The following is a 16724-nucleotide window of genomic DNA, read 5'->3' as shown; positions in this document are numbered from 1 at the left end:
AATTGCCAAAAGACAATTCACATGTCTCATTCTTACGTATGCACATAAATCAATGTACTTTTCCCTCTAATTGAGTCTTTCCTGATTGAATTTGTCTTATTGTTATTAACAAATGTTCACATCAGTAGTGCACAAATACTATTATGCTATAACAAGGCTGGTTGTTTAAGCAAAAGAATCTTTCAGATATGAATCCTAGGTCCAAGCATCATTGTCAGCTGTTTCAATTTATTCAGCAGATTTCCCTGAGCAGCGTTTGTGTGCATACCTCATTACCACATCACACAAATGATGTGGTAGTGGATCCATTGAAAAGAAGCGCAGTGGACAAGAGAGCCAGTGTAGGTTGTGTAATTGATGCCCACAATGACCCAGATCCTGCATTAAGATACACTGTCCTCTTGTTTTCCTCTATGTCTTTCCATTATCCTGCCATGCTAATATAGCTTTTCAGATGTGGGGTTTATTACAAAAGCTTCCTAGAGCTCTCAGGTTGACCTACTAATGATATTCTGTTTAGGCTGATTACAATTGGCTAACCTTTTTACATGAAAATGGGACAGGATTTTTTTTTTAACATCTGAAGAACTTGTTGACGACTTTGTAGTTCTGTTACTAGTGATGGTTTTCTAAAGTCTCAGTCATTTTTTGACACCGCAACAATCATCATTGGTGGTTTTGCAAAGAAATATTCAGGTGCTTGGGAGCCCTTCTTGATGCTCACTCGCCATTAAATGTAACGCAGACTGAGTTGCAATGTAGGCCAAAATATCTTTTGTCTCAGTTTACATTCCTCTGTGTTGAAATAATCAAATGCACATTATCAAACAACTGCCAAATTCACTCCCATCAGGTCAATCTGAAATGACCCTAGCTATCCTTTCCGGTCATCCTGTTTTACTTTATTTATTAAGCTTACATTATTTGTTTCAGTGAATATCTGTTTGAGAGGGTGGTTGTTTTGCTGTTGGCCTTCTTCTACTCTACCCAAAACTCCCACTAAGAATGAAATATCATTGGGTGGATTTGTTTAGCCAGGTTCCAAATCCTTCTTCTACTGCTGACAAGCCCACAAGTGGTTGGAACATGACGGGTGACGAGGGAGCCTCCATGTCGCCGCTGGCAACCCCTGCCCCACGCCAACTTTCCCCATCACTCTCAACTTTCGTGCTGGGGTGAGTGGGCAGTCGGCTCACGACATGGAACTGCAGGAACGTCATGTGGCTCATTAGAGATCGAATTGGGAAGACGTAGACACATTTGACCAGCCTCTGGTCCTGACTAATCCCAATGAAACAAGGGATCCCTAACACCAGAAACTTCCACATCTTCTCAAAAGGGCTGTGGAAAAATATGGAATTTCTTTGTCAGATGCTGAACCTGCCACTCACTTTATGCTAGCTTGGGCTCCAACTTGGGCTCCAACTTGGGCTCCAACTGTTCCCTAACTTCGGCCACTGTTGGACAACCAGATAAAATAGGTGATGTTTTCCTGGGATGCTCCACAGAGGACTCGCTCCCCTATTCAGGTGTTCAGTGCATGGTCCACAATCTTTCCTGTTGGAAGAGTCAGTTGCCACCACAACTGTGCCCTTCCCTTACCGTGGAGAAGCCTCAGCTTCAATTGAAGCCACCAAGGCTAATGGCTTGTTACAAACCACACAATGTCATTGTCACTCCCTGATGATGGAAGTTTAGGAGACAAAGGGCAGTGTTGATGTCTTCCATCTGTGAATAGGACACATTGTGACAAAGTCGGTTGAAGATCTGCATCAGTTCACATTCCCCGTCACTGACTCGGCACTAAATGGCAGAACAATGTTCTTGGAAGGCTTGGTCTACCCACATGTCACTGGACATACTCATAAATGGCCAAATGATTGCAAAAGCTGCTGAACTCTCTGTGATGAGAAACATCTTGACTCTCGATTTCAGCTATCACTTTGATAGCTGCTTTCGCTTTAACATCTTGAGTATTGACCCTTTCGCGATTTACAGCTTCCTTTGAGAGACTAATTTTTTTGGCAAGTTGAATTATAGATACATTATCTGGATAGAGGAGGAGTTTACATTTCCCATCAGGGAAGATGTGCAAGGCTACCACAAACTCTTATAGATTTCCTTTATATGTTTCTTGGTTGATTTCTTGACTCGGACAATGCCTAGGGCATTTATTGAAGAAACACCTTGAAGTACGATCAGTCCTTGTCATCACTGAGGATTGACAAATAGCACCATCCTGAAAAGGAACAATTCATTGTATGATAGTCCATGGGTCAGATCCCAAAAGATCACTTATTGGTATCACCTTGAGGTGGAAAAATCGAGTAATGATTTTTGTAATCCCCCATGTCTGAGGAACAAATTCTGATATGAAAACCTTTGCAGAGTAGCAGCTTAGTTGTAGTATACATAGCTTTTATACCCATACCCTATGACAGGTGTCTAGAATGATGAAATGGGCACTATTGCAAAGGGCACACTTTCTTCCCCCCTACATATATTTGACAGCTTTAGTTACTTTTCAGATTAAGATTTGACACTGTAATGGTTATTAATAACTATGTTAGAATTTGGATTTTGCACTCGTTAAAGTAAAAGGGGCACCATTCTCCATTTAGGAGAAAATAAAATTTTAAATTATAACAGTTTCAAAACATGTCATCACTTTAATCAGTCTCACAATCTGAAGTTTATCCCATATACATTGATCTTGTTTCTCTTTTGAAATTATATCCACAGACAACGACTTAAAATAAAATGGTGAGTATATAGAGGAAGTAATATGACATTTAAATGAAACTGAACAAATGAAAGGGAACCTAAGTGATGTATGTCCAGGTGATGTAAATGATTAATTATGGATGATTGTGGGTAGAAATATGTGCCCGTCTAAAGTGTGGAAGTGCGCGATAAATTAGAATTTAGAAAATTTGTCATTAAAGCTTAGCTATAAAACATCTACTCTGATCACTACATGATGTTATTCCATCTACTTTTGCCGACTTGATTAGACTTCTCCAGGGAGGTCCAGGTTGTCGCTTCACTCCAGTGGAGAGCTGCTGCGCATCTTCCAAACGAGGTGACCCGCTGAAAGGCGGTGGTGGCAGGGCAGGTGGAGCCGCACACCGACTCTACCTGCCCTGGACACCAACTGGCCTTGGTGGCCTTGGTGTCCATGTTTTAATTGATTCGGCGGATAATAATCAAAAGCAGTCCCATTGGTCTGACAAACTCACTTTAAATTATTATTTTGCGTTTACTTAAAACAAAATGCAACAGTGTCTTTACTGAGCAAAAACTGGTATAAAGAACAGAGTCATAGAGATTTAAAATGGCTTCAAAAGTTAAAGTTCAGCAAAGCTCTGATGAGCAGTTGCGGCTCCTCTTGTAAAATTGAAGAAAAAGAAAAAGGTGTGAGCGAGGATACACGAGAAGTGCCGCGGTGAAAGGGAAGGTAGAAAGAAGCGCTGAGCTGAGAGCTCACTAAGTTTTAATCTATGAATTTTGGAGTGCGAATGGGAGGCAGGGTAGTGAACCTTCACACCAAGCGACCTCACAACTGGCATTTAGTTTTAGAGGACCTAACGTGATTTAGGAGACATTTATTTCTCATAGCTACTTTGTGATGAATTACTCAATTTGACCCGTTACATATAAAGTTACGTATCTCATCACCACGATGGTCCTATTGCAGTAATTACAAACACATGCTAGGAGACCTAAAGTCAACTATGAATGTAAACCACAGCTTTGAAGATCCTTGGTTTGACCTTATTAAGTAATCACACATAACATAATGTTGTCCAGTGGACTATAAAGGACTTAGTAATTACTTAGATATGGGATTACCGTTTAACATTATACAATAAATGCAAAAAACAATAGAACTATAAAGTTGAGTACGAAATTACGCATAACTAAGGCCACTAGATAGCAGTATGGCTCCATCACAGAGAAGGAATAAAATATGATTTTACCTAACTCCCTCAAATTAAATAATAAAGACATGGGAGTTGGTTCTACTTACTTATTAAAACACAGAGATGAACTTGGACCTACACTACTTATGTAGGTCCGAATGACCTCAGGAATTCATTTGGATGTCTTAACACCCTGGTGTGAACTGGAAGAGACCCTACAAAACTGTTATCTCTCATGGCATCTTGAGCAGGGAAGTTTCAAAGGCTGGCACTTTTTGTGGCTTAAAAGCAGAACCTGTTTGCAGATGTCAACTGGGGAGTCTCAACAAAGTTAATTTAGAAACCTCTGCTAACTCCTCTGGGTTCAGAAAACAGTTTCTCTTGATGCGTCCCCCATTTTTACAGGGAAAAGTGCTCTGGAGTTTCCCAGAGGGAAAATGTAAAGACCATGCCAAGGCAGTCCACTACAACACAATGGATGACAAAACAAGATTTTAAAATACAACAGTTTGATAAGATTACCATTGAACTAGTGGTTTATAACCTATTCAGCTTTTGATGTTATAAAAGAATGCATTGTGTAATAGACAGTTAATATTAGCAGTATTATCAACAGTAACATTCTGCATACACACCCCTGTTTTAATATTATGTCATTTTATTAGAGCTAAAAAAAACTGTATTTTTACTTAATACTTGAGCGTTAAGTACAGTTTGCTGCTAATGTTAATTTTAGAACTTTTACTTGTAATGTAGTATTTTTACATCCCTTTATTTCACTATCTTTTATCACTTTATATAACTCTCAAGTTATATGTTGTACATTTTCATAAACCTCATCTTCACTGTAAGGTGGTGTCTGGGGGGAAAAAAATAATGAGACTCACCTACAACAGTTACAACTGTAATAGAATGCAGGAGTGACAATAAGCAAGGTGAGTGACCGCAGTCGACTGGTCAGATGTAAGTTGAGTCCAGCGCACAGAGCCTGCCCTCTTAGGCAGCCCGATGAGAAAGAGAGAGAAAGAAAAGCTCCAGAGAGGATCTACAGAACCTCATAGCCTTAAATACAGAAACTGGGGTGTCTGCATGGAGCCAAACCCTGTGCCTGTTGGCCAAGTCTTGACCCATGAGGCCCAGAAGGGCACAGCCAGAAAGGACAACATGGAGCCTCCCTATCGACCCATCACTCTCAAGGATAGGCATTGGGTTACATTGTCAGCAAGGCAGTAGCATTATTCCATATTAACCACACCTGTGGGTGTGATATTACCCTCTGCACACAGGTCAGCTCCTCACACTCAAAGATAATGCCTGCCTTCACAGCTCAGTGACCATAAATTGTTCCAGCGTCACTTTAATTAATAAAACTCTGATTATGTACAGAAACACTGACTGTTGGTGTTGTGAGGAGGAACACTGAAATTGGTTCCTGGAAACCTGCTTCCTGATTGCTTATGTACAAAAACACTCAAAGACAGGCTAGACAGAGGAAATCACTAAAAGAAACGTTTAGGCCTTATTTTGTAATTATAGCTTAATATCTCACAATTTTGATAGGTCTGATCCCTGCATAATGTACATGTACAAACCAGCATGCACTGTGGGCCTAACTTCATCATGTGTAATGCTTATCACCATTGTCAAAAGGAGTCACTATAGTCTAATGTGGTGACTGTTGGCTATGGTGTAGAGCGTCCCTTTTACTTACTCTGAGTCTTTGCGGATGGCCTGTGCAGTAGAGACTTGTGTTGCTCTGAACCCTCCACAGAAGGTTTCTGAGGTGGGCTCAGCAGAGACTCCATCTTTTGCTCTCAGCCTGCGGTGAACCTCAAGAGCCACCTTGTGGAAGCGGTTTGGACCCTGGTTGATGGCACTGAAGCGTTGGTGGTTATGATGGGAAAGAGCAGGCGAAGAGCCCAGGCTGTTGTTGTAGCCAATGGCATCCTGGAGCTTGTTGACCTGGGAGATCTTGGCCTCCAGTTCCCTTTGGAGATGGTGTAAATGAAGCTCCTGGACTTGAAACTCTTGATCCCGACGTGCCAACTCTGCCTCTAGATGGGTTATCCGCAACCTGAAGATCAGTAATGGTTCAAACATTTAATACACATAAAGGCAGCCTTACAAAAACAAACTAAATTGAATTTTCATTACAAGACATAATGCAAACAACATCTAGTGATAAAAATGTTGAGCATAACCTTAAACATTTTGGACTGATCAATAAATCATTGGGAAGGTTTAGGTGGGAACATTACTCTGTAACCTTTTAAACAACTATCTAACTATAGCATTAATTACTTAACAATACACATGGTGAAATAATTTTAAAGTTGAGTCAGCATCGGAAACCCTTTTCTCATTTTAAACTATGTCTCACCTGTCATTAAACTCTTAATTAAACATTAATTACACCATTGTTCACCACACGTACACTTAACAGGCTGCAGTTTACCCCAGATCATCTTCACCATCATCCACCTCATCATATGACTGACTCCCAGCCACATAGGATCCAAATAGAGGGTAGTGGGTCACAGCCCCACCAGTCACACCTACACTCACTCTCCGAACACTTTTAACATTCCTACTGTTGTAACCACAAACAGCCATCATAGCAATCACACTGGTGGAGCCAGTGCCAACAATTTAAAGACAATAAAACCACAGACAACCATCGACTGCTGTGAGCCTCAACATGACACTACTGAACGAATGTCCACTGTCAACTTTTCTTATAAATGAACTGATTTTAGATCATAAGAATGACTGTTTGTTTTTAACTGAGACATTGCCGGGCACAGATGCACCAGCTGCCCTCATTGAAGCTTCCCCACCAAATTTTAAGTTCACTTTTTCCTCGAGGAGCGGCAAAAAAGGTGGCGGCACTGCCTCCATCTACTCAGACAGGTTTGTTTTTAAGGAACTGTCATTTGACAGTGTCACCACCTTTGAATACCATGCCTTTGTTTTTAGCAGCCCTCCCATTTTATGTTTGACAATTTACAGACCACCCAAACACTGTGCTAATTTTATTAACGAATTCTCAGATTAACTTCCAATTATCCACACCTCTTACAATAAAATTATTATCTCTAGTGATTTTAACTTACACATTGATAATCAATCAGACCCCACCACCTCAGAGTTTTTAAACCTGCTTAACTGCATGAATTTTATTCAATGCTTCACTGCACCCACTCACAACAGACGACACGCTCTGGATCTTGTCATAACCTCCGGCCTGTCCACCACTGTGTGTCCTCTGTTGACTTGGCATTGTCTGACCATTTCTGTGTCCTTTTTAACATCACTTGTTTTATCGTTTTATTCAGTAGGAAGCTTCGGGGCAAACTGTGAGGAAACACTATCTTACTTCTGAAGTGGCTGCAATTTTTTTTAGGTGAAAGCCCTGTTGACATTTTACCTTCCTTGTGTGATTTTATCGTTGAGAATTTGTTGAGAATTTGAGAATGTTGAGATTCCGTCGCCCCACTGAAAATGAGGAAGGTGAAAAGAAATCCTATACCCCCATGGAGAAATGAAAAAATAAAACAATTAAAAAGACACTGTAGGAAAGCAGAAAGGAAATGGAGAAAAAACAACCTGACAATAAATTACCAAATCCTCCGTGAGCAACTAAAAATTTACAATAATGCAGTCAAAAATTCCAGAAAGGCTCACTTCTCTAAACTCAACTAACTCAACTCAGCTAAACTCATCACAGACCATAAACACAACCCAAAAATCCTCTTTTCTACCATCAATCACCTGATTTTAATAAGTCCAGCATTATGTCAAAAGACACCTTTTGTGAGGTAAAATTGATAAAATTAGATCAGTTTTATTACCATATCAGAATATGTTTTTTTAACACACCTGAATCTTTGCTTTTATCTGAGGAAACACTGGAGAGTTTTGTCCTTGTTGATGCTAAAATGCTTGGTAGAGTTTTCTCTCAAGTATATCTTACAAACTGCTTTTGATATCACATTCCCAGTTCACTTTTTAAAACATTTTATGGATTCTTCGAGGACGAACTTTTAAACATCATGAATTGCTGTGTTGACATGGGTGTCTTCCCTATTGCCTTTAAGACTGCAGTGGTCAAGCCTTTTCTGAAGAACAGCAAATTAGATGCTAACATTCTTGATAACTACAGACCAGTATTCAACTTACTGTTTTTAAGCAAAATTTTAGAAAAACTTGTTTTTACTCAGCTAAATGATTTTTAAATAAATACAATATTCTAGAAAAATATCAATCTGGTTTTAGGACGAACCACAGAACAGAGACAGCCCTGTTAAAGATCATAAATGATCTCAGGTGTAACATGAACATGAAGAAACCTTTTGTCCTGGTGCTACTGGATCTAAGTGCTGCTTTTGATACAGTAGATCACCAAATTCTTTTAAACAGACTCCACAACCTGGTCGGCCTCTCTGGTACTGTTTTTAACTGGTTTAGTCAGAAGTTTTAGTAAGTATGGATTCCTGTTCCTCGCAGAACTATAAAACAAACTGTGGTGTGCCCCAAGGCTCAATTTTGGGCCCCATACTTTTTAATCTCTACATGCTCCCACTTGGGAACATCATCAGGAGGCACGGCATCAACTTTCACAGTTATGCTGATGATACACAGCTATATATCTCTGTGTCTCCTGATGACCCAGGACCGCTCGATGCCCTTTTTAACTGCATTTTAAACATCAGGTCCTGGATGGCAAAGAACTTCTTGCGGCTCAACCAGGACAAAACTGAAGTTTTAATTATCAGTCCTGAAACTCAGAAAGAGAATCTTATAAAAAAAAAACTACAGACATTGTTTTTAAACCCATCACAACAAGTAAAAAACTTGGGCGTCACCTTTGACTCTGAGCTTGGTTTTATTCAACACATTGAAAACATAACAAAAATGGCATTTTACCATCTCAAAACTATTGCTAGAGTCTGCTCCTTTCTCTCCTAAGCAAACACAGAGACGCTAATGCATGCTTTTATCTCTAGTCGTATTGACTACTGCAATGCTCTACTTTCTGGTCTTCCTAAAAAGAACATTACTCACCTACAACTAATCCAGAATTTAGCAGCACGTGTGCTGGCGAGGACCAGAAAGAGAGCACACATTACGCCTGTTTTAAAATCTCTGCATTGGCTCAATGTGTGTTTCAGGATTGATTTTAAGGTACTTTTATTGGTTTATAAAAGTCTTAATGGTCTTGGGCCTTCTTATTTATCAGACTTGCTTTTATCATATGAACCCTCGTAGACCCCGAGTGGCCCCGGTACCAGCCTTTTAATTTTCCTAAGGTTAGAACACAAACCCACGGTGAGACATCGTTTCAGTATTACAGCCCCCGTCTGTGGAACAGCCTGCCGGAGGACCTGAGGGCTGCAGAAAGTGTTCATATTTATAAACGCAGGCTCAAGACCCAAATTTTTAGTCCAGCTTTCAGGTAATCTTTCTTATTTTTATTTATTTATTCTATTAATCTACCAGTTTATTAATTTATTTATATTTTATATTTATTTATTTATATTATTAAGATTCTTAGGTTGTTAAACTGTATGTTTCTGTATGTTCTTAACTTTTTAGTCTTACCTACTTTATTGTTTATTTATTCTGTTTTTAGTTCTTTACTTCAGCTCTGGTGTTTCCTCACGGAGGGCTCTTAGTACCGGGGGCTGTGATTGGCTCTGGCTGTGGGGGCATCATCGTGGGGGTCGCCCTGTCTTGGCTGGATGGGGGGGGGGGTCCTGGCCACAGCTTCATGGTTTTGGCGTGGACTCCCCCGTCTATCTGGGGCAGGGTGATTTCTATAGCGATGTCTTGTGAGCTTTGATCAGCTCCAGGTCCAAACGGCCCTCCATGATGGCGTTTCCTCATTTTAGTCCTCTGTGCTCAGCCATGTTTCTTATCCAAAGCCATTCTGTTCTATGCCTTTTTAATGTCGTCTTTCTGTATGTGTTGTAGGGGGTGGGGGGTGGGGAGTGGGAGGGCCCGGGAAGGAAGGGTTGGTTTATATTTTTAGATGTTGTTCTATATTTTTAACTTGTGAAGCACTTGTGCTACATCAAATGTATGAAAAGTGCTCTATAAATAAATTTTGATTAGATTTGATTTGATTTGATTAGACTGTGCTGTGATTAAATCACTAAACCCTGTGAGATTATTCTGTAATTCTGACCCTAGCATTAATCTGCCTTTGAATGCTATACTAACCCTTGCAAAGAACAAACTCAGCAGCTTGACCTGGCCTTACATCTACATATTGCTGTATCTGTTTAGGCTAGCATCCATTGGCTGCCCCCACTGGATTGACAACACATTCACATATGTCTACATATTACGCTCACGCTTCTGCTTCCACTGCTGTTGTTCCGGGCTACTGATATTAACGTCAGGATGTCAACAAAAGCACATGGTAGGATTATGCAACAAAAGCATACAGTTATGTTAGACAACAAAAGCACACGGCAACCAATGCTGGAACGTGAACTAAAGCACATTTTTTAGGTGTAGGCAAAAAGGGCTCATGGATAGGTGTAGAAAGCAAACATCACATTTAGATAGGAAGCGGACATCGACCTCCTGGATTAAAGTCGGGGGTTTGTCAGATCTATCCACTGCCTGCCCACAGAAGTAACATTTTTCCAAATAACTGCATTATTAATGGATGCCCATCAGCTGCTGCTGCAGGCGCTGCCCTGTGGCTTATCATAACTCCGCAACCAGTTGCTGCCCTGTCAACTGACGCTGTCTGGTGGCCACAAAAGTTGGCTTTTGGGGTTGGGATCTTATACTGAAATTACTGCAAAAGTGTAGGTATTTGACAACTTTGGAATGAGAACAGGCTGGGATTAACAGGCAGCTTCACCTAAATTCTCTGGCATGGTTTACAACATGGGTTTTGTTTGACATATAAATAGTTTTCTTTATATTCTCCCTAGTTATTGATCGTTATCTAAAGATTCTACCTCTGTTTTTGTCTCCCTCCATTCTCTTGTCATCGTAAGCTAATATTTGCTGATGCCTTTTAACATATTTTTGAAGAAGGTTTGAATACATCTGTAAGCAGTACAAGAAAGCAGAAGTCAATCCAGGTTTCAAAGGGTTAATAACCATATTTTTACCACATACTTTGCCAGAACATTTCCATGTACTCACTAGGTGTTTCTTGTAATGACACTGATACCTCCATGTCCTTACCATCTATTTTTTGTTAGGTTTCCATGTATTTACTAAAGAATAACTTTTTTCCACCAGGTCTTTATGTATATTCCTCATAAGGTTATTTGTTACCACCTAGGTCTCTAGTTCATACCAGGTAATTTTACAGCATAAATAAATGCTTACTGTTTTTTCTGATGAGAACACATTTATTCATGAGGTTTGGGTCTAACCTGAGGATGTCTGTGTCCAGGCCAGGAGAGCATGCGTGGATGGAGGCCAGGCAGCTGTTCTCCTCAGCCCGTGGGTTTTTTATCGAACCATTGCCCATGGCCAGGCATTGGCTGAGCACAATAGGAAAGGCACTCAGTCTCACTGTGAGGACTCTCTGAGAGGAAAGGTGCTTCTTTGAAGTCTCTTTTCTTTAATGCTACAATGTTCAACAGAAATAAAAATGGCTGATGAATGATTGTTCTGATTAAAATGTGTCAGTAATCAATTTTGACTCTCTGTACAAAATGAAAATTCATCATTATCTTGTTAAAGCATTCACCCGTGCCAATTATCCTTAAGCAAATCTCAGATTAAGTGTTTGTACTATGAAGCCTCCACATTGTTCCTACAGTCTATTTGTTAAGCAAGAGAACAAGTTGCAGTCTTTACTTACAGTGTGAATGAAGAATATGTTGAAAATGATAATCCTGATGCTCTGACTGTATGATCACTGTTTGATGCTCCTTCTGTAATTCACTTGCATCTTATGTGGTCGCCGTCCACTATCACAATGATTCTCAGCTAAACTGTGAGGCTGGAGGCTGTTTACCATTTCCAATTGTGTCCCTTAGAGATGGATGTGCTGATGAAGTGGTAGTATCTGGCAACCCCTGGTGGCCTTGTGATGTCAGGCATGTTGAGAAGGTGAGAGAGCAATTTTATTCCAGTTTGTAGAGTCATTGGATAAATGTTTTCCTTCAACACCTGCATCTGTGACTCAGAGAGAGGTATGCACAGATAGAGGAATTCAACTTAATTATGCTCTCAATTTGATTTGATGTTTTTAGAAATTAAACATTTTTTAATTCTATTTTTGCATAAAGTATTCATCAATTTGAAGTTGGAAACATACTTTCAAACAATCAATATATGGGCCCTGTCAGGCCAGACAAGGAAAATGTTAGTTTAAAGACTTTTCCTTCATTCTGGTGACTTTTAGTGCACATGAACAACAAGAACCAATTAGTTAACAGCTGCTTGGTCCAATATACTTATATGAACCTAAAATACAACCAACCTATTTTACAATGTATGTTAAGTTAAAGATTTGTACACCAGAACTCTCATTTTGTTTTCTTTCCTCTCACATAAATCATCTGACAACTTGAAAGATGTACCATTGGGAGGGCCCCAACCTTTTTGTGGGAACCACTAAACTAAACTGACTGTTTTGATGTCATACTTAATAATATATCAGTCAGAGGGTCCAAACCACTACCTCACTGCAATACTTTAAATACATCTCAGCTGGTAACACTTATGTCCTCTTAATATTTTTTCTCTGCAGGACCTTTACTTGTATTAAAGTACAGTGCTCTGTTGGTACTTGTACTTGAGTAATGCATCTTAATACTTCTTCCACCACTGATCATTGCAAATCTCTGGTTCTGCTCTCTTTGTGATATGGTTTTTAAATCATGCAAAGAGAGGTCATAAGCTATTCAAACAAGAGTAATCTGGGGATGTTGGCTAAACAGCAGTCTCACTGACTAACCTGGTGGACCCTTAATTGAAAACAACTGGTGAATTTTTTGTGGCGGGTTGCTCCTCTAGTGCTCTAAGTAAACATTGGGCATTAAAAAGAAATGCAGACTGCATCACGAGGAACCTTCACACCACCTTCACCACTTGTGTCAGTTGCTATCTTTGGCCAAAAGGAACACATACATGTATAAGAACTCTTATTGAACAAACAAAACAATGCCCTCACAATGGCAATGAAGAATTAAACTGGTAGTCAGCAAACTTGAATGCAAGCAAGGCTATCTTCTGTGTGTGTTTACATGAAATACCACAGAAGTTATAGATGTTTGGGACAACTGAGCAAATATGTCAACTATTACGTGACCTCTAAAAAGTTCATCTTTTTGCATGGTTACTGTGCATAAATGTGTGACTACAGCAACATGGCCCATCTGTGATGTGTCAAATAAGTGAAGCTAATATCAAGGCTGCACTGTTACTGAAAGGTATGTTTGCTCAGTGAATTGCACATTACTTGCAAGAGCCGACTGCCTGTTCTCAAAGTCTGATTCACTAAAGATATTGTGCTGATGGTATCACAGCACAACCATGCCCATAGAGTTTTGAAGCTTAGTGCAACTATCTTTTGGGTTCTGACTGCAACGGATGTGTCAAAGTGTAAATTGCTGCCTTTGCACCAAGAACACACTATAAGCAGAACAATTAGAGAGAAAAATAATTTTCAGAACTGAGCTGCAAGTCCCGTCTGATGAAGTGCAGACATATTACTCAAAACTTCAGAAATTTGAACATGACAAAGGAAAACTGTATTTAGAATTTAAGCTCCCCTACTGTGGTGCTGTTGGTGCTTTCAAACACTCCTCCACACTGTTAAAAAAAAATGACATGATTTAAAGTGGAGGGCAAAAAAAAAAAAAATTCAATGCCTCAGCGCTAAAAAGTCTGAATGTGACACTGCTGATAACTGTGCTTCTGTTATCACCAACTGCCTTAAGATGTGAATTGATCTGTATTTGCAGTGAGGCTCATCTGCACAGGGGGCCACAAGGGGCCAATTTAATGTCACAATGTATTTACTACTTATTTCCTTTAAAATCCCAGACTTTAAAGACATACAACCAAGTTTAGCTGTTTTTCAAATATGATGTTATATAGCTTGTGTATCAAAAAGACAGCAGCAAATTATTCACACATTTGGTTGGTATATTATATATATATATATATATATATATATATATATATATATATATATATATATATATATATATATATATATATATATATATATATATATATATATATATATATATATATATATATATATATATATATATATCAGAAATAATTAATGATTATTAAAAATAATTACTAATTATGTTAAATAATGTGACTTAATTTACATCAAATCACCTCGTGGGGCACCATTCCCAGAAAGGGAAAATGTTGCTGGTAGCATTTACTTGTATTTTACTTTCAATGCTTAAGTACATTCAATATCAGAAAATTACTTCTGATACATAAGTATAGTATATATCAGATACACAAGTTTCATTCAAGTAATCTAACAGTTGACTTTAACTTCTACCAAAATCATTTTCTGTTGAGAGATCTGTATTTTCACTGGAATATGGCTTGCAGGTGCTTCATCCACTGCTGACAGATTGCACAGGAGCACTGAGATGCTCTTTGTTTGGCAGCCCAGTAATGGCTGCAGTGTCTGATGAAGAGAGCGCAGAAAGTAAAGCCATAATTCTAACAGCTCAACTAAAGAGATAATGAGAGGATGGACACTAACCAGAGCGGCTCATCCTGGAATTGTTGAGAGAGGGGATGATATTAACAGTACAGTTTACTTTACACAGAAATTAAGAGAGCCGTAGTAAATTCTCAGCAGATCTTTTCGAATAATAGAGCAGCCTCTGGCCATGTTCAGATGTGTAGAGGGAGAGAATTTTAAAACCATTGGCACCGCATGAGGAAAATAAATATGTAGCCAATAACAGATTGTGGCGATCAGCATACGAGTGGGAGGTTTGAGTATTAGGGAAAGACCAACCAAACCAGACAACGCCACCTTGGGAATTTCACCCAAGGAAATAGTTTTGTTTTACCTTATTGGAACCAATACCAAGGCACTCACGTTCATTCTACTTAAGGAGCAGGAGATGTAGTTCCAGTTAAAAAAATATATATTTTTTTTATTACCAATTTTCATAAAACCGACATATAGCGGGGAGGTGAAGGAACCCAGGGAGAAGAGCACCCCACTTGCTCGTGTCACTCAAACACCAAAACCAAGTAAATGAGGAGGGGTCGCACAGCACACACACACACACAAAAAAAGGGAACCCCACCACCAGGACACCGGGACCTCCACCGTAAGCGTCCAGCACCTGAAAAACCACAGGAAACAGTATTAACGAAAGGAATAACGCAAAACAATCAAGCAAAGCAAACAAAAACAACCCAATAAACAAAATAACCAAATAAATAAATGAGGCTTAAGGATAGGCAGCAAACCAAGGTTACAAATTAACCAACTTAGCAAAATAGTCACTGTAGCTGCCAAAAATAACTCAATTTCATGATTAACACAATGAGCTGACAAAAGTGCATAAGCAAAAGAAAAGCAAATGATTTACTAGAAATAATAATTATACACAAAATAAATCAAATGATGAAAGTCCAGCTACCGGAGTTTACAAAACTCAGGCACCTTGACCAAACAAATCACAAAGTAATCCCAATTTAAGAGAACAAACAACAAAGAGCTACATTCAATCAAAGGTAATTAATTAATCAGATCTTATTTTCTTTTTAGTTTAGTAAACAAAACCAAAACAACAAAAATTAACCCAGCATCATAAAGAAATCAAAACCAACGCATGCAGTATCGGGGTAAAGAAAGAAGGAGCTAACTAAATAGGGGTGAAGAAGTTCTGTCGGTGGGCACAGAACATCCCGTCCGGCCAAGCCGTAGGCCTACAGCGAGCACGAGCAAAGCCCAGCAGAATAAAGCCAGCACAGGAGTGATGCGAGCAGCACACTAAGCAAAACATGCAGCAAAGCAGCAGCGGGTCTTCCAAACAGCGTCACACCGCACATCAGTTAACATCTACAATGAAAATATCAAATAGACTAGATTAATATTAAAAGAATTAATGCTGAGGCGGAGAGGCTGGGCAACATGGGCCCCACATACCGATCAGGCAGCGTCGATGACGCACACACACTGGAGAGGGTCGGAGCACTTCAGGTCTCCCAGCGGCAGTGGCAAAACGTGGCTGACCAATAGCGCGTTGAATGGCAGATTACGGGCGAGCCAGCCCCATAGACGCAGCGTCCGCCCGTCGGACGTCTGTACACAGACAAATCATAACCGTGACAACCGCAAAATCCACCGCAAACAACAACAAAACCAGGCAGCTACCGCTACATTACCTGCACAGGCGATGGCGAAGAGGAGGAAGTGGGGCGACCTGGAAGTGGGCGGGCCTCAGAGCCAAAGAGCAAGAGGAAGACGAGATGGATACTGCCTACCTAAATAAGGTGCCCTCAGGTGCGGATTGGCTAATAAGGCAGGGGAGAGCAACGCAGCACACTCACCCATGGGAGAGCACTTCATCCTGCTACAAAAAGATACAATCCGACTACAAAAGATGAACACACAGAGACCCAATTCCACTGAAAATAGGTTTCTTTATTCTGAGTGATTGACAAATTGCTCAAAAAGTTGACTTGCACTAATGTCTGTTTGGCAATCAGTGACAACAGCTGCCATTGTTTGGATTATAAAAAGTACACATAAATCCTTTTGGGAAACAAAAACAATATCAATGCGTCATAAACATTCAGTTCTGACACTGCACAAAA

The 16724-nt window shown here is 39.7% G+C and overlaps 1 protein-coding gene and 1 long non-coding RNA gene across 3 annotated transcripts in view; both read right to left on the bottom strand.

The window, feature by feature from the left end:
* The window catches only part of prkg2l (protein kinase cGMP-dependent 2, like), an 81139-nt gene extending 67191 nt beyond the window's left edge, over positions 1–13948 (bottom strand). The window contains exons 1-3 of one of the 2 annotated variants that reach the window (XM_088086809.1): positions 11761–13948; positions 11327–11523; positions 5635–5997 (exon numbers count right to left, since the gene is read on the bottom strand). In XM_088086809.1, the coding sequence (XP_087942935.1) occupies positions 5635–5997; positions 11327–11424 (461 nt within the window). In that variant the 5' untranslated portion in view covers positions 11425–11523; positions 11761–13948. Of the gene's footprint in view, positions 1–5634; positions 5998–11326; positions 11738–11760 lie in introns of those variants that run through there. The other variant, XM_042501930.2, reaches the window with a different exon arrangement.
* A 375-nt stretch (positions 13949–14323) lies between these two features.
* On the bottom strand, positions 14324–16380 carry LOC148187759 (uncharacterized). Its single transcript, XR_015778521.1, has 3 exons — positions 16293–16380; positions 16054–16209; positions 14324–15244 (listed from the first exon to the last, which is right to left on the bottom strand). It is a non-coding gene; the product is annotated as an uncharacterized LOC148187759 (long non-coding RNA).
* Positions 16381–16724: the final 344 nt, after the last annotated feature.

The sequence above is a fragment of the Plectropomus leopardus genome, chromosome 13 (assembly GCF_026936395.1).
Source record: "Plectropomus leopardus strain MGB_pleo_1.0 chromosome 13, ASM2693639v1, whole genome shotgun sequence".
Lineage (NCBI taxonomy): Eukaryota > Metazoa > Chordata > Actinopteri > Perciformes > Serranidae > Plectropomus > Plectropomus leopardus.
The sequence above is the reverse complement of the archived record's forward strand: the minus strand, read 5'-3'. Positions and strand labels throughout refer to the sequence as shown.